This window comes from Schistocerca americana, chromosome 1, assembly GCF_021461395.2.
Source record: "Schistocerca americana isolate TAMUIC-IGC-003095 chromosome 1, iqSchAmer2.1, whole genome shotgun sequence".
In the NCBI taxonomy this organism is placed as follows: domain Eukaryota; kingdom Metazoa; phylum Arthropoda; class Insecta; order Orthoptera; family Acrididae; genus Schistocerca; species Schistocerca americana.
This window is the reverse complement of record NC_060119.1, coordinates 35,667,263-35,691,375: the sequence shown is the minus strand read 5'-3', so window position 1 is coordinate 35,691,375 and position 24,113 is coordinate 35,667,263. Positions and strand designations below refer to the sequence as shown.

The window sequence follows — 24,113 nt, the reverse complement described above, 5'->3', positions numbered from 1 at the left end:
GTGTTTGTCTCCCCTTAACATGGGACGCAGCACATTTCCAAGCAGGTGAAGTGAGTCTCACTGTCTCAGTTTTGGTTTCAGTGGAAGGCAGTTTTAGTTTGGATGGATGGGTGTAACATACAGAGTTCGCCCTGGTCCCTGGTTCCACTGTATGCTACGTTCAGACCTACCACTTACACGCCACTCACAGTTAAATGCACAAGTAGTCATAGATATTATACTTCCTGCAGAAGGGACAGTTTCATTTCCTGCAGAAGGAATAGTTTCCACAGAACAAGAATTCAATTGAAATGTTACGTTCTCAAAACACTGTTGTGACTGAACTCGCACATTGTCAAATCCTAGCAACTTACGACCCAATTTGGAAACAATTTCTCAGAGTGATAAAGAAATACTAACCGTGAGCTTTGCATAGCGACCGTCTACAATGCGTCTTTTATATGTTAACGAAGGATGTGTGTGCTCTGTAGGTCAGAGAGGAGTGGGATTCAAATCCCCGCCTGGCCGCACAGTTCTCTTCAGCTTTTTTCAAACTTAATTACAGCGAATTCCGAGATGGCCTTTTCAATTACACCACAGCTGATTTCTTTCTCGATTCCAGCTAATCTAATGCTCGACGTCTAGTAAGATTCGTTCTTTCTTTTTCGAAATGTGGAGAAACGGTAGACTAAGAATTATTTACAAAAAGTCCGTTGAACAACAGCAGCACACATGACATAAGGAAAAAAATTGATAAATTAAGTGTCGGTGGCTATCACCATTTTCCTACTTATCACTGATCGCTGAATACAGATTATCACAGCCTGCTCAGATTATCTAAGTAGTACGCCTTATGAGGAGCGTATGAACTTTTCGTTGCCCAAATGTGCATTTTCAAGCGTCGTTCAACCAAGGCGGCACTACATATATTTATCGGTACGCCAGGAGAAACGATAAATATCATAGCGTGGCATGTCTGAATCAGAAAGATATATTTCACGTCTGTACTCACTACTGGATCGCAACTCTGAGAGGCAGTGACTGAAAAAAAATCTTGCGGTTTGGAAATGTAAAATTACCTTTATAAAAACTTATTATCATACACGGTTATGCCTATCCGAATAGCAACGGACGAAGCGCGTTGATGCCAGCAGAGTTTCAGACACTTGTTGTAGTTATGTCTTTCAGAAAATCACCACTTTTCCCTTAGTAACCCTGTAACAATCTTCAGTTAATTGAGTTGTTTTACACTGCGTATGATCTAGCGTGTCTATGGATTGGATTGCGCTGAGTCACAACAGGTGTATTAATTATTGCCGCTTTATGTAAAATGCAATAACAGCAGCAACGCGTAAGAAATTTCACAGGAGAAAGTTTGTTGCACATCATATACATATATATGTATATGTATTTCGGTTTAAATATTTTATTTTCCAGTTAAGTGGGATATATCAATCATACGCCTATTAATTATAAACATTATAACAGATAGCTTAATCAGGTGTACCATACGCCTATTAATTATAAACATTATATCAGATAGCTTAATCAAGTGTACTATATTTCATTTGTTGTAGAACAGCGTTGGGGGTATAGCTCAGTGGTAGAGCATTCGACTGCAGATCGAGAGGTCCCCGGTTCAAACCCGGGTGCCCCCTTAATTTTGATGTTTTTTTTCTCGATTAGTTCATTTATAGTTATAATGGTGAATTGGATGCACACTATAGTGTATTTAACGACTGTACACTAACGGAGACAAAAACAATTTCACCATGTCCTCTGCATACCATATGTCAGATGTCTTCGAAACATGTTGTTCGTTAGTGTTTTGTTTTGCGTGTTGGAAGCGGTGAGTGTGTGGCCGTGTGTAATGTGAGTGTGCAGTGTAATTTCAAAAGTGTTAACTGGTAGCCACAGAACTCATAGATAGAAACAACAGATTTCAGTAAATATAGGGCACTGAAATGAACTATAACGCTTCAGCAGGAGCAAGACATCGTAAGTGTAGGTGGTCTCACTTAAATCAGATGTGGTGAACAACTGGTTAATCAAATCTGTCGTTCGCTAGAAGCATTTTGGGTAGATTTGCACGAAAAGTATCTGCACAGTAGTCAGCAAAGTAATATGTATAGTATACAAAAATTAAATGTTGACTGTAACGTAAATTGTAGCTTTGGAGGTTAATTGTAGTGCTCTTTTGCCATTAGAATCTTGATGTTTAAGTGCAGTTGGACTACTTGACAACTTTTTGGTTTTCTTTAGTTAACGTGGCGTTGACAGTTGATAGTAGTTTGTGATCACCACACCTAGTTTATTTGTGACCAAAACAGTTAGTGTAGAACTATTGGTTTTGGGTGCTTACAGCAAATGTGCAGCTTACACTTAAATTTTTGCATCGTCATAGTGATTTGTTTTCATATCATTTACCACTGAAAAAAAGTTTGTGTGTAGTTATGCAACATAGTGCACGTAAGTATCGTGTGTGTGCCGTTGTACTTTAATCATTTGTAGTTGATAGTTGTAGCTATTCACTTACGGGCAATTTACGTAATAGTTACGCGAATAATACATAACATATCGGTAGATGTTTAATTAAAACATTTTCCCATGGGCTGCATACTTAACAGCACACTTAAATGCAAATTAATGGATAAACATTAAATGTCATGCGTTAAGCTCATTCTCGCCATCTCATTTCATGGCAAACATACTTTGCAGTACATGTGTTTTCGGTAGTCTTTGCTCAAAAATTGCTTTTTAAAATTTATGATTGGTAAAATTTGATGTCCAATAACTTTCTCACTACTTTCATTATAAAATAAGAGTGCAAGAGTTTCATTTCCAGACAAGTGAAAGAAGAAAAGGAAACTGTGACCATCATGGGATGTAAATATAATCCAAGGTCTTAACATTTTATTGCAGTGGTCATAATATTACTTCTCTGGTTAACATGTAATGTATTGTGCCACCAGTGGATCCTTTACTAGGGGCATGGAATGTGTGGAGTTTCACCCTTACATGTACTCTGTGGAAAGTAATTTATTGTTCATTTATGCAAATGGAAGGAACTGGATCTACGTTTTTGATATTCCTTTATCTGTACAAATTTATATGTAGAGCTTATCCGTGCAATTAATGACTTGAGAATAGGAATAGTGATTATTTAATAGATTTCATACTTGCTACATTAAATTGAACGCATTTTCATAACTGCTGTGTTTTCAGTAGGCCTACATTCTTGCTTTTCATAGTGGGATCCAAATATGAAATTTTAAAAGAAATTTCTTTTCTTTTACATTCCTAAAATTTTGCTTCTGCATTAATCAGCGATGTTTGCCAGCATGGACCACTGCTGTTCTCCAAAGTGTTGCCCAGTAATACAATCGCATATGTATTACTCTAGAGAAATTTGAAGAAATGTTTTTAGGCAATTTATCCTCAAGCACCAGTGTGTGAGTCACATACAATACACAGTTTCTAGGGCTCTGTCTATGCTGTCAGATGTGTCCTTATTACTGTAGCTCCCTGTTTTGTTGTTGTGGTCTTCAGTCCTAATGTATGTTTTATTCTAGTTTTACCTACTGTAACCTACATCCACTAAATCTGCTACTTGCGCTTAAGCCTTGGTCTCCCCTCCTCTCCCTTCCTTTCATTAACAATCTAAAGATGGCGTGATGCCATGTGATGTGTCCTATCAAATAATTTGGTCATGTTGTGCCATTAATTCATGTTGTCCGCAGCTCGATTCAGTTCCTCCTCAGTGTTTTGCTCTACCCATCTAATCTTCAGTGTTCTTCCGTAGCATCACATTTTCAAAGTAGTTGTTTTTTTTCCCCTCTGACCTGTTTATTGACCTCATTTTACTTCCTTATAAGGCTACACTCCAGATTTACTAACACTTATTTTTTTTAACTTCCTTTTTCAGACAAACTTTTAATGTTATTGTCAGCCTGCATTTTATAACCTTTCTGTTTAATCAGTCCTCAGGTATTTTGATGCACAAACAACAACAGCTTGTAGATTCCTTTTTTAGTGTCTCATTGCCAATCTAATTTCCTCAGCATCACAAGATTTATTCTGCTATATTCCATTACACCCGATGTAGTGTTGTTAATACTCATCTTGTGTCCTCTTTTCAAGGCAGTAGCCATTGTGCTCAACTGCTCTTTCAAGTCCTTTTTTATTACTGACAGAATTGCAATGTCATTAGCAAATCTCAGTGTTCTTATTTCTTCTCTTTGTACTTTATTCATCATTTCAAATTTCTCCTCAGTTTCCTTTACTTTTGGCTCAATGTACATGCTGAAGAACTCCCTTCTCAACTATTGTTTCCCTTTCATGCACTTCAGCTCGTAACTGCAATTGAAAATAAGTCATGGGGTCAGTGTTGCCTTGCATGTTTATAATCAAACTGACCTTCCCTAACATAGCCCTCTACCAAGTTTTCTCTTCTCTTTTTCTCTTCTCATTATTTTCTGAGAATAACTTAGTGAACTGATAGTTCAGTACTATTCACACCTGTCAGCACCTGCCTTCTTTGCAGTTGGAATTACTTATTACATTCTTCTTTAAATCTGAAAGTATTTCATCTGTCTTATACACCATATAAAATGTTTCATCGTGGCTGGCTCTCTCGAGGGTCTCAGTAATTTTGAGGGGAAGGTGTCAACTCTGGAGGTTTTTTTTTTTTATTTAGATCTTTCAGAGCTTTGTCAAATTCTTCTTGTAGTGCAATATCTCACTTTTATCTACTTTCTTTTTCCCCTTCTGTTATCACATATGATTTACCTAAATGGGAAGAGAGGGAATTAACCGCAAGCCTTGTGAAGACACCATCTGAGCAATCAGCTGAAGAGACATCGCCTAACCGTGTGAAACGTAAATGGTCAAATGTATGAAACTTCCTGGATTAAACCTGTGTGCTGGTCTGAGACCTGAACTCGGGACCTTTGTCTTTCACAGGAAAAGTGCTCTACCGACTGAGTTACCCGAGCACGACTCGTGATCTACGCTCACAATTTTACTTCTGCCAGTACCTTGTCACCTACCTTCCAAACTTCACAGATGTTCTCCTCGAAACTTGCGGGTCTAGCACTTCTGGAAGAAAGGATGTTGTGGAGATGGCTTAGCCACAACCTGGGGGATGTTTTCTGAATGAAATTTTCACACTGCAGCAGAGTGTGCACCAACATGAAACTTCCTGGCAGATTAAAACTGTGTGACAGACCGAGACTCTAACTTGGGACCTTTGCCTTTTGTGAGCAAGTTCTCTACTGACTGAGCTACTCAAGCCATGTGTCCACAATATCATTTTTTCCAGAAGTGCTAGTCACCCAGGTTTCATGGGAGAACTTCTGTGAAGTTTCAAAAACAGGATACAAGGTACTGGCAGAAGTAAAATTATGAAGGCAGGTCATGAGCCATGCTTGGGTAGCTCAGTCAGAAGAGCACTTGCCTGCGAAAGGTAGAGTTTGAGTCTTGGTCCAGCACACAGTTTCGATCTACCAGGATGTTTCATATCAGGGCATACTCCACTGCAGAGTGAAAATTTCATTCTGGTCAGATGTGTATTTTAACCACAGTCCACCTTAATATGACATAGTCCATGTCCATTGAGGTAGGCTAGGACCTTCATAGTCTCAGATGTTACTGAATTTAGGATATGTTAAAATGAAGGATTAAGTAAGCAACACTTTTTTTCCCCCTCTAAAAAAGTTTCTGCTCAGAGATACAGCCCTTCAAAGATGAAGGTGTGCATACCATTTTCGAGATGTGAATTTTGGGAAAAAATATTGAAATGGTGTATCTCTGGAATAGTTCTAGATATTCTATGTGCTTTTTTTCATTTCTAAGATAATTGCTTTATAATGGCAAAGAAATCCACCATTTGGACTTATCTGTCATAGTTCTTTTACTATAGCTTTCTGAACTTTTTTAAATTTCTGGAATGTTTTTTCCTTCCAAAATGCCGATCCATAAATTTTTCTTTTTTTAACTGAGCGAGGTGGCGCAGTGGTTAGCACACTGGACTCACATTCGGGAGGACGACGGTTCAATCCCGTCTCCGGCCATCCTGATTTAGGTTTTCCGTGATTTCCCTAAATCGCTTCAGGCAAATGCCGGGATGTTTCCTTTGTAAGGGCACGGCCGGTTTCCTTCCCCATCCTTCCCTCATCCGAGCTTGCGCTCCGTCTCTAATGACCTCGTTGTCGACGGGACGTTAAACACTAATGTCCTCCTCCTCCTTTTTTTTCTGTTGATTATTACCATATAGCTCTAATTCCCTGAAAAGGAGAGCTTCCACTTTTAGGTTCAACAAATTTTATAAACAGTTGAAATTTTTGCCATACATAAAACCTGTTTTATTACCACATTATCACATAACAGGCTAATAAAAATCAAAATCTAGCCTTATTTAACATAATTTTAGTTTTGAAAGATGAGTAAGAGACTCATTTTTCAAACATTTTAAATTATTCCAAAATAGCCTATATGCGAAAGACTTAAAGGTTTCAGTTTATGCAAGAGTGATGCCTTCCTGTTGAACGAATAGGAACTGGAGCACTTACAATAATTAAAACATTGTGAACAGGAAGTGAGCACTGATGACGTTGTTGCTGCCCTTCAGCTGGAAACCTATATATCCAACAGCTGGCCCATGTGGGAGCACAAAGTTCGCTGCAGTTTCATTTAACTCATAACTAGTGTCTATAATCTCTGCAATCCACCAGTCACAGTCATACGCCACAAACATCCCCCTTCTCATGTTGTGAATTTGAATATTATCCTGCTGTTTCTGAGATGTTGGCCGAATGAACGAAATTTCTTCTTTTTTGCTCTCTAAAGTGCGTGCAATACGAGTTCGCCCATCACTTTGAGTCCAAAAATGTGTCTTCTGAATTTCTTTCAGCATTCTGAATCACAGCTGTATGTATTTGGTCTGGTAAGATGATGTTTTGTAGCATGGTGTTTCAGGAGGCCTCCTACACCATCACAAGGCCCCTACCCGTGGCCAGTAGCGCTGTATACCCAGTCAGTTGGCACAAGCGACTTGCTCAATTCAAACAGCTGGTACGATTTTTAAAATGACTAAGAGCACCATCAGCAATAATGATGATCTTCTCTGCCCCTGTTTGCAGTTGAAGAATTTTGCGTGTTGTTAGGAAAGCATGTGCTGTGTCATGTCGTGTGTCATCACTTATAACTGCAACACTTGTGGTCTTGTTTTGAAAATATGTCACTCCTGTTAAAATTGAAACCTGTTCATTACTCCAATGATATCCTTGTACTTCTTGTGGGAGAATTACAGACCAGTTCTCAGCAAAATCACAGTGAAGCACTAAACATAGTTCTTCAGCCTGTAGACACCCTTTCACTTTTGCAATCTGTTATTGTTGCAATTTCTTCAGATACTGGCGTATTACTGCTTTCACTGACCATTTACCAAGTTCATCAATGAAACTGTCAAAGGCAACAGTTTTCTTAGTTTATTTTCATCCCATGCCACATATATAATTTCTGCAGGTTTTATCTGCTACGTCTTCCAGGCCAGTTGTCTGTAAAGACAGTCCTCCCTTTCCAGGGCAGTCACCACATTCTTGAAACAAATAAGTCTTTCGCCTTACGTCACAGATTACTAATGACTTCACGTGCCCAACCAAGATGTCATATGTCACGTGCTTCAGTAATTTCTTCAGAGTTACCACACAAAGTTCAAAATTTGCACAGTACACACATAAACAAACATCTCTAGATGGGTGTGGAAATACCATCTTAGGTCATAGTGTATAAAATTTTGATCTTCCAATATGTGAAGTTGTATAGTTGCTCTTATAAATTGCAAAAGTTTAAGACTGCAAGTCATGTACCTCTTCACTTTCACAACTTTTTAACCTTCAGCTGTTACAGTTATACCGCCTTTTTTGTTGGCACTCTGGCGAGAACAGTTCCATTTATCTTCCAAATAAAATGACTGCACTGTTTGAATTTGAGCTGCTTCTACATGACAATAATAGGAATCTTGCCTTCCAAAGATTCCTTTTACAGACCTCATATTTCTTGATTTGTTTGCCGTGTACTTTGATACTGATGGAATGTGGTTCAGAATTGTTTTGTTTGAAAATGTCTCTGGAATAATAGTTAAAACTTGAATCTTTTCTCTGTAGGATGCACAATATTCAACAGCTGAATTGATATTTGTGAAAAATTCCTGGCAAGAGATGCAAGAATACTTTGGTTCATTTTCTTCTGAAGATGTAATTTCTACTTTAAAGAGTGTGGTCAGTTTTGCTGTAGTGTAATCATCCATAGCTTTAGTAATTTGTCTGCACTTTCTTGATGCATAGAGCTTATGACTAGACTTCCTCTTTAATCGAGATGAAAATAGTCAGCACACTTCACTCTTCAGTGGCCCCAGTCAGGAGACATATCAAACAATCCTTTTTACAAAATGCTCTGCAACTGTGTCAACTGGCAGATTCCTCACGAAAATACAGAACTCACTGGATGGTCTCAAATTTGTTGAAAGCCTCTTCAGTAAGCAAATTAGCACTGAACAACTACAATACAGAAATCTGTGATGAACAACCATGACAAAGAAACTACAACAAAGGGTAAGAAATATCTGCAACAAAGAAAGTGAAAAGAAATAACTGCAACAAAGACAATAGAAATAAACATTGTAACAAAGAAATGAGTAAGAAACAATTTCCGTGAAGACTTACATTACCCATAAAGGTTTAAAAAAATGATTTTTTGAAATAAAACCTGTCCAACTTAAAAGTGGTAGCTCTCCTTTGCAGAGAATATGTACAGAGTACATAGTGCTAATCAACAGTAAAAATCTAACTTTTCTGGATTGGCATTTAAAAAAATTCTGTAAATTATAAAAAAAATTCAAAAGGTGACAGTGAAAGAACTTTCACAGTTATGACCAAACGAAGGATACCATTGAATCATAAAACAATTATCTTTCAAATAAAGAAAACTCTAACAAATGATCTAGAACTGTTACCGAGGTACAGCATTTTAAAAAAATTTCCAAATTTCACATCTTCAAGATGGTGTTTGCAGAGTAGTCTTTGCAGGCCTGTGTCTCGGGGCAGGAATTTTTTGGGAGAATACAAAAAATATGTGATTCTTACTTACTCCTGAATTTTAACATATTCAAAATTCAATAACATCTGGGACTATGAAGGTAACCCCCCCTGCCTGAAGTGACACGGATTATGCCAGATGCTATGTTTTTGTGTTATTTCATAATTTATTTGATTTGCTGTATGCTCCTGCCTGAACTGTAAAAACTGTGTCTTTATTGTTTATAAAGAAAACGTGTCATCTGCTACAGTTAGTTAACTCGTTAATTTTTCAAGCATAAAATTACCCAGTGGAACATTTCATCGCATACTGTTCCCTGTTGAATGCAAGCTCATTTCCTGCTTTGTAACACTTTAAGGGTCTGCTTCCTACAGCGAAAATAGTTCAGTGGTGGTCTAATGTTATTGATTTAAGAAAATACTGTCTGTTAAAAGCAGTAGTCAAGTTACAGTAAATAAACAGTGGCTGCAGTGAGTATCTTCTATTACTGTGCTGTATGAAAAGCACCTGGTCAACAAGTAAGACATTCATAAAACCAGACTGCAAATCTATTAGTAAATTGTGCTCAGAAAGGAAACTACTCTGCCGTGTATTGTCTATGGCTGTAGTTATCAATTTTTGTTTTGGAGAAGAAATTAATGAACAAATATGTTATGCACATGCTGCACAAATGTTCATTATATAATTTGGTTTTTCAGTGGAGTCATCTGAATTCTTACACTTGAGAAGCTTACTGTTTGCTTGTCTCTCCAGACTATTTGCCTTCAATGGGTTCCACTCAGGCTATTCTCTTTAAAAAATGTGTGTAAAAATACGTAACTGGTATGTACAATAAATTTTGATGTAGGCTACCACAAGAGGTAAATAAAAATAGGGATAAAGAGGAATATTCAGTATGATTTGTGAGCTTTTCCAGTAATGTAGAAAATGTGAAAAATACCAGTGGCGATTTTTTGAAATGGTCTAATGTACAGATCAGTCTGTCACAACAACAATTCTTTTACTTCCACGTTCGTTGGCTTCATCAAGTAACAATCAGACTATGAATATACGCACCAAAAGATGACATCACAGCAGCCATTAACATTACATCAGTAGTCAAAGCTGATATATCATATCAAATATCCCTTTTGACTCAAAAATAGTAGTTAATTTTGTTTGTCTCAGTGTTAGTAATTATTCTCTCACTTCAGTGATTTTGAGTTTTTTGGTTAGGCTCCATGACACTACTATCTTCACTATAACAACATATCTTAAGTTGTTAAAGTATACGGTCGCAGGTTCGAATCCTGCCTCGGGCATGGATGTTTGTGATGTCCTTAGGTTAGTTAGGTTTAACTAGTTCTAAGTTCTAGGGGACTAATGACCTCAGCAGTTGAGTCCCATAGTGCTCAGAGCCATTTGAACCATTTTTTTGTTAAAGTATTTTCTGTTGTAAGCTACTCACCCTAATGCTTCTCCTTTTATCTTTGTCTGCCCTCGTTGCCACTATAAAGGTGGGCTCCCACATCCTGGGGTCAAGTGCCCTGCCCTTCCTCTTTAATCTCCCCCAACCTACCACTCTCTCCTCTTGGAGAGATTTTAATATACATTTGGTTTGCTGCTCACCTCCTAGCATTCTGGTCCTTGATTCCCATGCAACTGACCAACCTACAAGGTGTATAACTTTGCTTCCACCATTTTTCCCCAACATTTGAGGCTTTAATGAAACATGTTGGTTACACGTGTATCATTCAAAGTATTTTCCTTCACTGGCCACTACTTTCTCCCACCTTTCGGGCAGTGTATGAATCCCGTGTCGAAAAAATTGTTCATCTTTTGAAGCGATCCACGAATCAATCCAATGTGTGACTTCTTCATAAGATTGTAAGTGTTGGTCAGCCAGGCCATGCACCATTGATCTAAACAGGTGATAGTCAGAGGGAGCAATGTCTGGAGAATACAGCGGGTGGGTTAGGACTTCCCATTTTAATGTTTCCAAGTACGTTTTGACCTCTTTTGCAACGTGGGGTCTAGCATTGTCGTGCTGCAAGATCACTTTATTGCGCCTCTTGCTGTATTGCAGCCGTTTGTGTTTTAATGCTCTGCTCAAATGCATTAATTGCAACATTCGATAACGAGCACCTGTGATTGTTTCACTTTGTTTTAACGCCTCATAGTACATGACACCAAGCTAGTCCCACCAAATGCAGAGCATGATCTTGGAGTCATGAATATTCGGTTTGGCCGTCGACGTGGAAGCATGGCCAGGATATCCCCATGATTTTTTGCATTTAGAGTTATCATAATGAACCCATTTTTCGTCCCCGGTCATAATATGATGCAGAAATCCCTTCTGTTTTTGCCCCTAAAGCAACTGTTCACAAAACCCACAAATGCTGTTCAACATCTCTTGGTTTCTGCTCACACAGGACCCAAGTTCCTTCTTCCTGAATGATGCCCATAGCCTTGAGATGTTTTGGAAATGGCTTGCTGTGTCACTCCCACTAATCATGCCAATTCTTCTTGAGTTTGACACGAGTTTTCACTCATCAATGTCTCCAATTCTGCATCTTCAAGAACATTCTCTCTTCCACCACCATGCCAGTCTACGACATTAAAATCACCGTTCTTGAATCATTGAAACCTTCACAACACATTCTTTCACTATTAGCATCCTTACCATACGTATCTGAGAGCATCTGGTGAGACTCAGCCGCTGTTTTCATCATATTGAAACAAAACAGTAACATCTCCCACAAATGACAAGAATTAGGCTCGTAAACTGACATTTTCAGTCATGAACAATGTTATGATGCAGACACAAATCAACTAATGTTTGAATGAGGTTATGTTGACTGAGATCCAAGCTAACTGCCTGACGTCTACAATCTCTCTCTTTTGACCGCTACTTACCGTTGTCGCCACCTATTGGCAAACGGCAGAAGCAAAGTTGGACACCTTGTAGTATTTCCTGTAACTGACAGCTTACACCAGACCATGGCCGGTGCATAGTTGTGGTACTTGCTTCTTCTTAACATCCCACAATATGTTAAAGTTTCTCAGTATTGTTATGTCTGCTCTACTCTCATACAGTTACACTTTATGCACCTATACACCCCACTCTTGACAACTGACTACCCTGTTTTCCATCTGAGCCAATTCTATTTCCTCCATCTGTTGTGCCAACTTCTGACCAGTTTCCGGCCCTCACCATCTACCTGCAACACTAAGCAACCCCCTTCCCTTGTCACTTAAAATGTGTATAAAGAGTGGAAGTCTCCGTGTGTCCAACAACGTGAGAAGTCTGAATTATTGGGAAAGGGTATCACTTTTTCTTTTAATTTGTTCCTCTATCTTTTTGTTTTACAATTTTTTCCACAGATTTTCTGTTTTCTGCTGTTTTGTATGAATTGCTCAAGTTTTTCACTTGCATCTCACTTCTTGCAGTTACTATCTTTTGTTTTTACCAATTGCTTGCCTGCTGCCTTAAACTATTTTTACAATGTTGAATCTGTACTGTACTCTTATTTTTCAGTCAAGTAATAATAAGATAATTTATTGTGATTATTATATATATATATATGTGTCTGTTGTTTAATGTGGTCTGTTGTCTTTCTATGTCATTTCATATATTTTCTTTTATTACTGGTTTCAGCTGCAAGCAGGAAAAAGCACTATGTTAGTGACAGTTCTGTTACTAGCTCACCGGCACCGAACTATCCACCACCGTACAATCCGTATGCTGCAAGTCCTCAAGGGCCAGTCCTGCAACCTGGTGTCAGTCCGTACATTGACACAAGAGCTTCCCCTCCTCCATATGGGGCACCACCAGGTTAGTGACACTCCCTTCTTCTTTGTTTAGAATACTATTTTCTGCTTTTTTGTGATCACACATTTCAGTTGGTTAATAAAATTGATCTGTGATCGTTCTCAGTGAGAATTCTTTGGATGGCACAGAACAGGGAAGAAGCATGTTTATGTGTTGACTAGGGCACATTCACCCAAGAGACCTGAGGACTGCTCTTTATTCACCCAGGGTGGATCCTGACTTTGTTATCTTACCCACAAACAAGGATAATCCTACAGTGATGCATAAGTAGACCATAATATAATATGTGGCAAAATTTCAACTTGTTATTGCAAGGCATTTGTGTACAATAAAAGTTGACAGAGATGTATTTGGTTACGTTTCTTTTAACACTATTTAGCAAGTAATAGTGATGATGCAGACAACTTGTTTCACATAAAGCTGCAGCAATTGTGGGGAACCATTAAGCAACAGAAAGTTAAACAGTGGTAGTTTTCAGGGACAGAATGAGTCATTGTTAGGCAGGAACAACAAAGGAAACAAGCAACAATTACAGGTTACTCATGTTTTTAAGATTATAGTTTAGACTGGTCAGTACTGTTGTGGAAAGTCAGTATGGAGGCAGGAGAGTGTACTAGTGGTGCTTTTGTTCAAACAAGTTTCAGTATTGGTAGAGCACAAGCATCTGAATGTCATAAAACAACACATGGAACAAAATGTGGCATTTGCTTTGTACAGTATGATCTGGATGAATCGGACCAAGATTTGTTGCTATGGAGATCCGGGATACACCCTGTGGGCACAAGAAGTACAGTTCCAGGAAACTTTAGTGTTTGTTATCATCATATGAAAGTGTTTCTGGATAAGTATTCTTTTCTACAAAGATGTTGTTTTGATCCATTTCGGATTCATAAGAAGACAGTGAAGTGTAGCCTCAGAGAAATTGATATAAAATCAGTATTGAAAGTGAATCAGTGCATGGGACTTAACATGAAACCAGGACAAAAGCTATGTTCCAGGTGTGTTACACTGCTAAAATATGAAGAATATTCAGATAATTTACATGACAGTGATGAAGAGTATCAGCTACCTACAACCACAGCGGATGAGCAATTAAATACATGACTGCTCTTGGTTTGTCTCCCATGAAGATACACAAAGTTGGAAAAAGAGACAGGCCCAGCTGTGGTAGAAGAAAACTACAAGAAGCTCAAATGGAATTAAAACACAAAAAAGCTGACACATTAATGGTGGAAGAGGAAGAACTATCTGCTCCAAAGGAACAGAAATCATGCCAGAAATGCTCTGATTTGGACAAAATTGTGCATGATTTGAAAGAAAAATGTGCCATATCCACACGCCAGAAAAAGGTAGCTATTCTTACCTTTGTACCTTCCAGCTGGTCTATTGACTACACTGCAAAGGAATTCAGTGTTTCTACATATATGGTAAAGCAAGCTAGGAAAATAAAATCAACCCAAGGAGTGCTTCCACAACTTCAGCAGGCTCAGGGTAAGCAATTGAGTTAAGAAATAAAGGTGCTAGTGTCGGAGTTTTATGAAAATAATGACTACAGCTGAATAATCCCTGGGAAAAAAGACTAACAAGGGAACCTCCCCATCGCACCCCCCTCAGATTTAGTTATAAGTTGGCACAGTGGATAGGCCTTGAAAAACTGAACACAGATCAATTGAGAAAACAGGAAGAAGTTGTGTGGAACTATGAAAAAAATAAGCAAAATATACAAACTGAGTAATCCATGCGCAAGATAGGCAACATCAAGGACAGTGTGAGCTCAGGGGCACCGTGGTCCCGTGGTTAGCGTGAGCAGCTGAGGCACGAGAGGTCCTTGGTTCAAGTCTTCCCTTGAGTGAAAAGTTTACTTTCTTTATTTTCACAAATTTATTATCTGTCCGTTCGTTCATTGTTCACTGTAGTAAGTTTAGTGTCTGTGTTTTGCGACTGCATCGCAAAACCGTGCGATTAGTAGACGAAAGGACGTGCCTCTCCAATGGGAACCGAAAACATTTGATCGCAGGGTCATAGGTCAACCGATTCCTCCACAGGAAAACACGTCTGATATAATCTATACGACACTGGTGACGGCATGTGCGTCACACGACAGGAATATGTTGTCATCCCACCTAATTTGTACACTTGGCGAATGGGTAAAAAGATTCTTCTACCTTGCCCGATTTAGATTTTCGTGTGGATGTGATAATCACTCCCCAAAGAAGTGTTTAGGTGTAGCGTCCCCATACTACGGCGCAGTTACCTCGCATCAGACAGACAGATAATAATTGTCTGAAAATAAAAAATTAAACTTTTTCACGCGAGGGAAGACTTGAACCCCGACGGACGGACGGACAGATAATAATTGTCTGAAAATAAAAATTTAAACTTTTTCATGCGAGGGAAGACTTGAACCAAGGACCTCTCGTTCCGCAGCTGCTTACGCTAACCACGGGACCACAGCACTCCTGAGCTCACACTGTCCTTGATGTTGCATATCTTGCGCATGGACTACTCAGATTTTATATTTTGCTTATTTTTTTCATAGTCTCACACAACTTCTTCCTGTTTTCTCGATTGATCTGTGTTCAGCTTTTCAAGGCCTATCCACTGTGCCAACTTATAAGTAAATCTGAGGGAGGTGCGATGGGGAGGTTCCCTTGTAAGTAATGGTGAAAATGGGAAATGTATATGTACAGATGCAAAAAAGACTTTTGCTATGCAACATATCAGAGCTATATGTAGAATTCAAGGAAAAGTATCCCAATACTAAAGTAGGTTTATCATCTTTTTTCAATCTTTGGCCAAAATGGGTTGTGCCTGTAAGTGCAAGGGGCACACACAATGTTTGTGTATGTGAGACCCATCAAAATGCTAAGCTGATGTTTGCTGCTATAAAGGATTCTGGTCTGGATTACAAAGGTGCAATGAAGCTGCTAGTGTGTGACATGAGTTCCTACCAGTGCGTGATACACAGGTGTGAAAAGTGTCCTGGTAAGGCAAGTCTTGCAGAACACATGAATAACAAACTGTATGGTGAACTTATGGATGACGATGAACTTGTTTCTTATAAACAATGGATACACATGGATCGCACAAGTCTTGAAACAAAGCAAAATACAGTGGAAGATTTTGTTGAAATGTGTTGTCAAAAAACGGACAATCTGACCACACACAGCTTCACAACAACAGCACAATCGGCTTATCTCCAGTTTTGTAAGGATAATTTGAAACAAGATGAAATTAGAGTAATACTAGACTTTTCTGAAAATTATGCATTTATAGTTCAAGGTACCATCCAAGGATATCCTTGGGACGACAGTCAAGCAACTCTCCAGCCATTTGCGATTTACTATAGAGGTGAATCAGGTGATGTGTCTGTCATGAACCTGTGCATTTTTAGTGACTGTTTAATTCATGATGCCATTGCAGTTCATGTCCACATTCGCACTGTCATGGCATATGTGAAAAACAAGCTGCCTCACATACATTTTGCGAAATACTTCAGTGATGGGGCAGCTAGTCAGTACAAAATCTGTAAAAATCTCAAAAATTTATGCATGCATTACCATGATTTTCAAATTCATGCAGAATGGAATTTTTTCACAAGTCATGGTAAAAATGTATGTGATGGTATTGGTGCTACCATTAAGTGCATGGCACCAGCAGGACCAGCAAGATCATTTCATTGACCGTGTTTGGCAGACAGGTGTTGGATTCCTTTTGAACATATTCTTATAACAGTTCCAGTTCCTACTACAGTGTCCGGAATACAGTACGATTTCCACTCAATGTACAGAGTACAGTAGCTAAAGTGTGGGAGAACTTCTGTTCGAAGCACAATCGACTGGTTGTTAGCAGTTAAGGTGCAGTAAACATTAATGATAGGTTAAGTTAATCTGTCTGTATGTTGTTGCTTAGTGATTAAACAGTTGTGGGAGAGTATAAGAAGAGGCAGAACAGTTTACGATATGTTTTTACAAAATTGTGTTGTGGAACAATGGCCACATCACCAAATACATCTATCGACTAGATTGTACACAAATGTCTTGCAATGACATGCTGAAATTTTGAGATAAATATAATTATGGTCTACCTATGCAGTGTGTGAAATTTGGCTTGGATACCATTTGTCCCTTTTCAGCTACCACACTTTGAAAATCCATGTTTTTTTCAGGTAATTTTTCAAATTTTTCTATTTTTGTGTGCATGTAACTCTGTTTTTGTGACTGATATAGGCATGATGAGTTCTGTGTGTGTTTAGGCCACATTAAGCTTACCACAAAAAAATTTATACACTTTTTGAGTGAATTATATTTGGCATAGAGGGCACCTACAATATGTACCTTTTAATGTATTACATTTGTAATCACATTTTGGAATTTTTTATTTTCCCTCAGAAATATGTTGTTGGTATTTTGATTCATGGAGTGTGTTCTCTAAATGGCTGTTACTGGGTTCTAAAAATTTCACTGGACTATGTGGAATAGTTCCAAAATAATTAAGACCTGAAGTTGGGTCTGAAGATAGATTGCCAGATGCGGGTTGCAATTTCCGGGTCACGCCACTTCCGTTCACAAGTCATAATTCTGGAACTAATTTGCAGGGGAAACTAACACTTTGTACACAAGTGTTCCACACATGGTAGAATTAGTGTACCGAATTTCAGTCAAATCTGAGACTATGAGCTGGAGCCCCTGGTTGACTGACATGGAATGACCCAATAGTAACCTCACACTTTTTGCAGATGATGCAGATATCTAGGCTAAATTCTAGATCAGGGCCAGTGAAAGTCAAGGCGGTGCTTATCTGCTGCTAATAGGTTGGCAACATGTCAGTTTTACGTAGCCAATAGGATGATTCTTTGACATAACCAATGAGAGGCAAAAACTGAGACAATGTATTTCTAGCACTGAAATGGAAACCATTGTCTGGTTTGTTAGTGTGTTTTGAGAAATATGTTTTGTGATTATGGCTGCGACTGCTATAAAGTGGATCAATTTAAGGGATTTAGCTGTGCACGACAATGGCATCTGTTGGTGCATGTCTAATGAAGTAAATTGCAAAGGCGCAAAAAGGTTTCAGATGTGGTGGTGAAATGACTCAAGAGTCAAGGGGTTGTGTGGAGGAAATGACCTGGAAGTGCATCAAAAGCTGCCACTTTGAATAAGTGGATTAATGTTTTATTAATTCAGTCATGGGAGAACGTAGGTGGATCAGTTTTTATTAATAAATAGATACACTTTTAATATATTGATAAGCATTGATCCACCTACCTTCTCCCATGATTTAATTAAATACATCAATCAACCTATCTCTTCCCATAATTCAATTAAAAAATGTTGATCAACTTACTCAGTATGCTTGCACAGATCTATTGTGTAGTATCAAAGAGCAGAGAAATATTCCACTGCTTTTTTAAAAATATTCTGGGTTGCTATTCTGTCCTTAATTTGCAGATACTAGCTAGCAGAGTTTAGAGAGTTGTGACTCAAACAAACAGCAGTTAATTTCTAATCATTTACAGCAATATTTCACCCTTTCTTCCAAATGTATTACTTTGAAATACGTTATCTGCCTACTGCTCTCTCACTGGCTGTGTAACACAAACAGCTGACACACCTTCATTTGTTCCCATCATACCTCACGGCAGGTGCTGACAACATTCCTGCAAGAAACATGTAAGTAGGCCATTGGCCCTATTCTAGACCTTTGCGAACTGTAATGAAATAATGACAAAAAAAATTATACAATTATTCAGTAAGATCTTGATAAGATTTCAAAGTGTAGCAAAGATTGCCATTCATTTAAATGTTCAGAAATGTCAAATTATGCACATCACAAAATGAAAAACAATAGTATCCTACGACTGCAATATCAATTAGTCATAATTTGAGTCAGCCAACTCACACATTTGTTATTGGTCGGAAACGGGGAAAATGCAGTCTGCAAAGGAAACATATACACAAATAATCTGACAGATAGGGTGAGCAGTGTTCTGTCACTCTGCTAATGACACGGTAGTGTATGGGAAAGTGTTCATCATTGAGTGACTGTAGAAAAATACACAGTGACTTAAGACAGAGTTTATGTTTGGTGTGATGAATGGCAGCTTGTTTTAAAAGTAGAAAAATATGAGTTAATGCAGATGAGTAAGAAAACCAATCCTGTAATATTCAAGTACAGTGTTGGTGGTGTGCTGCTTGACACAGACATGACTATTTAATATCTAGGCGTAACAGTGCAGAACAGTATGAAATGAAACTAGCACCTAATGTCAGTAGTAGGGAAGGCAAATGGTTGACTTTGGTTTGTTCAGAACAATACAGAAGTGTGGCTCATTTGTGAAGGAGACCACATGTAGAACACTAGTTCAACCCATTGTTGAGTACTGCTAGAGTGTGAGAGATCCCCACCAGGTCAGATTAAGGGAAGGTTTACCATCTGTGGCCTGAAAAAAGCACGTTCTTTGAGAGAATTTTTTTCTCGGGATATTTTATAGATACCAATGTCAAATTTTGTCAAAATGTTTATTGATATTTCCTTTACAAACTGGAATTTTGTCGACTGGAAATCTCGAAGAGCAAATGCGGAAGTACCGTCAGAACGAAACAAAATTTCGATGTAGACCTCCACGTGCGGTATGTCACAGGTCAGCTGGCCCGTCTGAAATCAAAATTGAGTTGACGTTAGCGAAGTATATAAGATTCTTTAGGAGTTGTATCTCGCTTAAGTTATTTGGACCTTGGGAAACAAAATGGCGGGCATTTGAAACAAAATAAAGTTTTTTCATCAATTTTTCAATTTCGTTGGCCAAATAAAAATATTTATAGTTGATGGATCGGAATAAGAGTGGTACAACTCCTACACGATTTAGTTAGCTTCATCGGAAACAAAGAATCATGCCAGTTGGTTCAGTAGATTTGAAGTTTCCACATCGCGCGATAAAAAAAAAGTCATTTCGAGAAAAACGCGTTTGAAGTTTTGACTACATGTAAATGCAATATTATGCAACTTACGTTCAATCTGATATTCTGGGTCCATAAACTGGTCCTTCCTCTTCCTCATAGAGGGCGTTCTGCTCAATCTGGGCCATCCTGCGCTGCTCCAGAGGTGCTCATACGGCCGGTGACAGGCGGTTTTCGGCTGCGTGGATCTGGTGGTGGTCCAAATGCTTGGTGAACTGCGTCGAATAGGGTCCCAGGGTGATGTCCTCCATTGTCATTGGTCTTTAGAATTGTGGGATACCCTTAGTTGAAGCCGCTCGCTGCCAGAAAAGTTGCAGTCTCCCGTCTTCGCACCAGAATGCAAATGCTTGGGGGCTAACTTCCAGACACAAGCGTTCAAACTTTCATTTGAATTTTGTGTGTTTCCACCCAAGCACCGGTACAATAACTCGTCCTCCGAAAGGGCCTCATAGATCGAATGAATCACCTTTTGAACTTCTTTGGAGAGCAGCTGGCCGTGTTGATATTCGTCCAAATGTTCGGTAGCCTCTGCAATGCGCCACTTGCACCAACTAGTTTCCCCAGCCAGACAATTTTGGTGTTGTGGGCGGTCATCCGTCGAACACTTGTGGAAATACGTTGCCCAAATTGCCTTCTTCATCTGTTCCACTGAATTGGAATGCCGTCGGACTGCCAAGCTGTAGTACGTCATAATCTCCTTGATCACTTGATCCTTGGGCAAGCACATAGAATAATTTTTCCCAGCTACAAAGTCGAAATTCCCAAAAAAACTTGTGTGAAAAAGGCCGATTTCAGGCAGGTGCATTTTTTGTTCAGCCGCGAATAACAAACATTTCCATTCCGTATTTGGGAAAACCGTTTCAGGGGTGGATTCTAAACACTTTTACAGATCCAAAAATGCAATTTACAAAAAAAAAAAATCGAATTTTTGAACCAAAAGATAGTAAACCGCCCTTTAAAGGAAGACATCAAAGCAGTGCAGGGGTGTGCTGTGAGATTTGTTTCCAACAGGTTTGATGAAGATGCGAATATTAAAGAGATGCTTCCTGAACTCAAATGAAAGGAGACAGTGTTCTTTTCTGAAGCATTGTTGAGAAAATTTAGAGAGCCGGCAATTGTGGTTGACTCAATAATGCTTCTACTGCCAACAACATACATTTTGCGAAAGGACCATGAAGACAAGATGAGAGAAATTAAGGCCTGTACTGAAAGATATAGACACCAGTGTTTTCCGCAACTCATTTGTGAGTGGAACAGAAAAGGGAGTGGTACAGTGTATCCTCTGCTTTGCACTGTATGGTGGCTTGTAGTGTACATATGTTGATGCAGGTGTAAATGAAACTGCTTACAAATCACGTGTGATGTGGGACCCGTACCAAATTCGACTAATCTGCCTGCAATCCACACACAATCAGAATGAGAAGAAACAGTAAAATGTACCTGGCTAAGTATATTGCACCATTCACTTCTAGTGATTTGCAGAAGAAGTATGTACACGTAGAAGACATGAAAGCGGCTGAAAAATGCTATTAGTTGCAGGTCGTGTGATATATTGTCACCTGCTAAAGTGCATTTCCCAGCCACACACTTTCTTAGTTGCACGTAACTCTAGCTTTGCCTGATTGCATCTCCTTGTGATGGTTTTAGTATCCACATGGTATGTATAATTTTACATGTTCATTGTCCTTTCAGTTTGATGTTTCCATTTAGAATAAATATTTGTCTGATATGATTAGGTCATGAACATCATATTATTCACTACACATGAATTCAATTTTTGGAAGTGAATAAAATTATTTGGATTTTATCTAGCCTTTCAGGAGAACAAAGAAATGCCTTGATTTGAGGTTCCTGGTAACCACCCTGTCTTTTGACAAACATTTGAGCCAGCCCATTGTCATGATGGGACAAGATACTACACAGGCCTATTTTGTAGTGACTCTCTCGAATTTGTTTCAGTTTTTGGTTACAAACCTACTTTCCTCTGTGGTTACGGAAATATGTCCTTTTCTGCCAAGTAAATACATAGCTTTTATTTCCTTCCTCCCTTTCTTTGTTGAACATCATCAGAGTAGAATTAAACACAACTAATGCTTTATCTAGAAATCAGGATTGTACAGTTATGATTTCTCCTCAGTTACAATGTTGAATAACAGTTTTAACTTGTGAGAATCAAACCATCAGTTGCTTGTTGTGGAACTCAAACTGTCTGCCCTCTATCTCGTGTGTGGCATCCACTAACTACAAACTTTACCTACAAAAATGTTCTGAAGTATGTAGTGACGAGACAGTTGTTGATGTAATCTTGAATGGAAACTGAATGTGTTAGTAGGCATCACCTTCAATACGTTTCTGGCAGCTAAAAGTGTTATCTTCAGAGGGAAGAGTATCTGTGTGCTCATATCATCTCAAATTTTCGAGATAATTTGCTTTATCTCAGAGTTCATTTGAACCATTGAAATATTGTGAAAACAGAGCGATTCTCAACTGCAAATACAGTGAACAAAGGCACTAATTTACCCAGAAACTCACTTTGAAGAACTAAGAAACCTTTTGATGGAAATACCAGTGTTAAAAACCTTCAGCTGATAGCAAATGAATGCTGTGAAGAGCACAGTAATATAAGTACTTCTAATAGGCACACAGCTCTCAACGTTTTATCGCTGGATGAAGTAGGCTGCTTCAGCCATGTGCTTTTTGGAATGTGCTGCAGTTATGATAATCCAATCAGTCTCAAAATGTTCACAATATGCCTTGCATACCCTCTGAAAACAAGTACTGTTGTATTTGACTTTTTCGTTGTGTTTCCCACAGGTTACAGTCAGCGGCCCAGTTATTCACCAATGGATGTGGATCAAGGGTACTCTATACCTAGCCAGTTTCTTAATGAACCACTGGTTGCAAATGTTGCTATGCAATATGGGCAGGCATTGGTTGGATCAGGAAAGCAAATTGTTGATAGAGAGCTGGAGAAATATGTGCCTGTTACAAGACTGAAGTATTATTTTGCTGTAAACACAGCTTATGTAACAAAGAAGCTTGGATTGCTGTTATTCCCCTTCTCACATGGGGTAAGATTCTATAAAAATTCTTCACATTACTGATGTTAATCTATGTGTGTAGAAAATTTTTGAGGTAAGATTTATTAAAATAATGAGTTACATACACTGTAAAAACATTTACAAGATGTGACTGCTCTCATTATTTAGAAACTATTTGTCACACACACACACACACACACACACCCACACACCCACACCCACACCTCTTGTCTGTTTTATGTTGGATCTGTAAGTGATATTTTCCAGCCTACTTTAAAAACACAACCTTAAGAAACTGCTCATCCACTGTGACTAAGATGAAACTTACCACAGCATAAGGAATTGCTTATGTTGAAAAACACTCTCACAATAGTTACAACAGTAAATAGTTTCTTGGTGAAGTGGCTGTGTCATTCCACTTTACAGAACTCATACAGTAATTAATGGAAGAAATTTATTATTGTTGTTGTTATTATTATTATTATTATTATTATTATTATATAAGATTAATTTGTACAAAAGGTCACTTAATAACAACATTTTGCTGTATTCCTGTTATCTTATGCCAAGCATCCTTATTCATCGTGTCATTCTTGTGTGCACCATGATGCTTCACTGTTTTGTTGATACGGTCTTTCCAAGAATGTTGTCGTCTGCCGCATTTCTATCTGTGAGGTGATTTCCATTCAAAAATTTTCTTTGTCTGCTGGTGACATGGCATTTTTCATAAATGCCCATACCAGTTTAATAATATTTTTAGTCCTTTCTTTCACTGCTTCATTTGTCCTCCTTCTAGCTCTTTGTCATCAATTTTTTTCTCGGTTCTTGATATTCTGGTACTCCTTTGAAAATAATTCATTTCCACATGTATCAGTCATCTTGTAAAGTCAGCATTTAAAATCCATAATTCTGATGCATAGCATAGGATAGATTTAACTATTAGTTTGCCCACTCATTTCTTACCATTATTGGAAATGTTATTGTTAAAAAAAAAGAATTCATTCATATGGCCTATTACTTTTCTGCTTTGTTGTATTCTGTATTTTACTTCTGTATTACCCAACCCACTGCTGCCAATATGTGCCCCTAGATATTTAAATTTTTCTGACGTTCAGATATAGAAGCTACTCTTTCAGCCTAGTAAATTAGTTGGACATTAGCTCACATCCTATTGAATCTCGTTTTCTGGAATATCTGTTAGTTTGATGGACAAAAACTGAAATTTCT

General features: G+C 38.4%; 1 protein-coding gene and 1 non-coding gene across 3 annotated transcripts in view; both read left to right on the top strand.

Annotated features, from left to right (window-relative positions):
* The first annotated feature begins 1,565 nt into the window (after nt 1–1,565).
* Nucleotides 1,566–1,637, top strand: Trnac-gca. The gene has a single exon. It is a non-coding gene; the product is annotated as a tRNA-Cys (tRNA).
* Nucleotides 1,638–1,748: 111 nt separating this feature from the next.
* The window catches only part of LOC124620325 (protein YIF1B), a 69,208-nt gene continuing 46,843 nt past the window's right edge, over nt 1,749–24,113 (top strand). The window contains exons 1-3 of one of the 2 annotated variants that reach the window (XM_047147002.1): nt 1,749–1,977; nt 12,713–12,889; nt 22,660–22,916. In XM_047147002.1, coding sequence (XP_047002958.1) covers nt 1,944–1,977; nt 12,713–12,889; nt 22,660–22,916 — 468 coding nt within the window. In that variant the 5' untranslated portion in view covers nt 1,749–1,943. Of the gene's footprint in view, nt 1,978–2,305; nt 2,449–12,712; nt 12,890–22,659; nt 22,917–24,113 lie in introns of those variants that run through there. The other variant, XM_047147008.1, reaches the window with a different exon arrangement.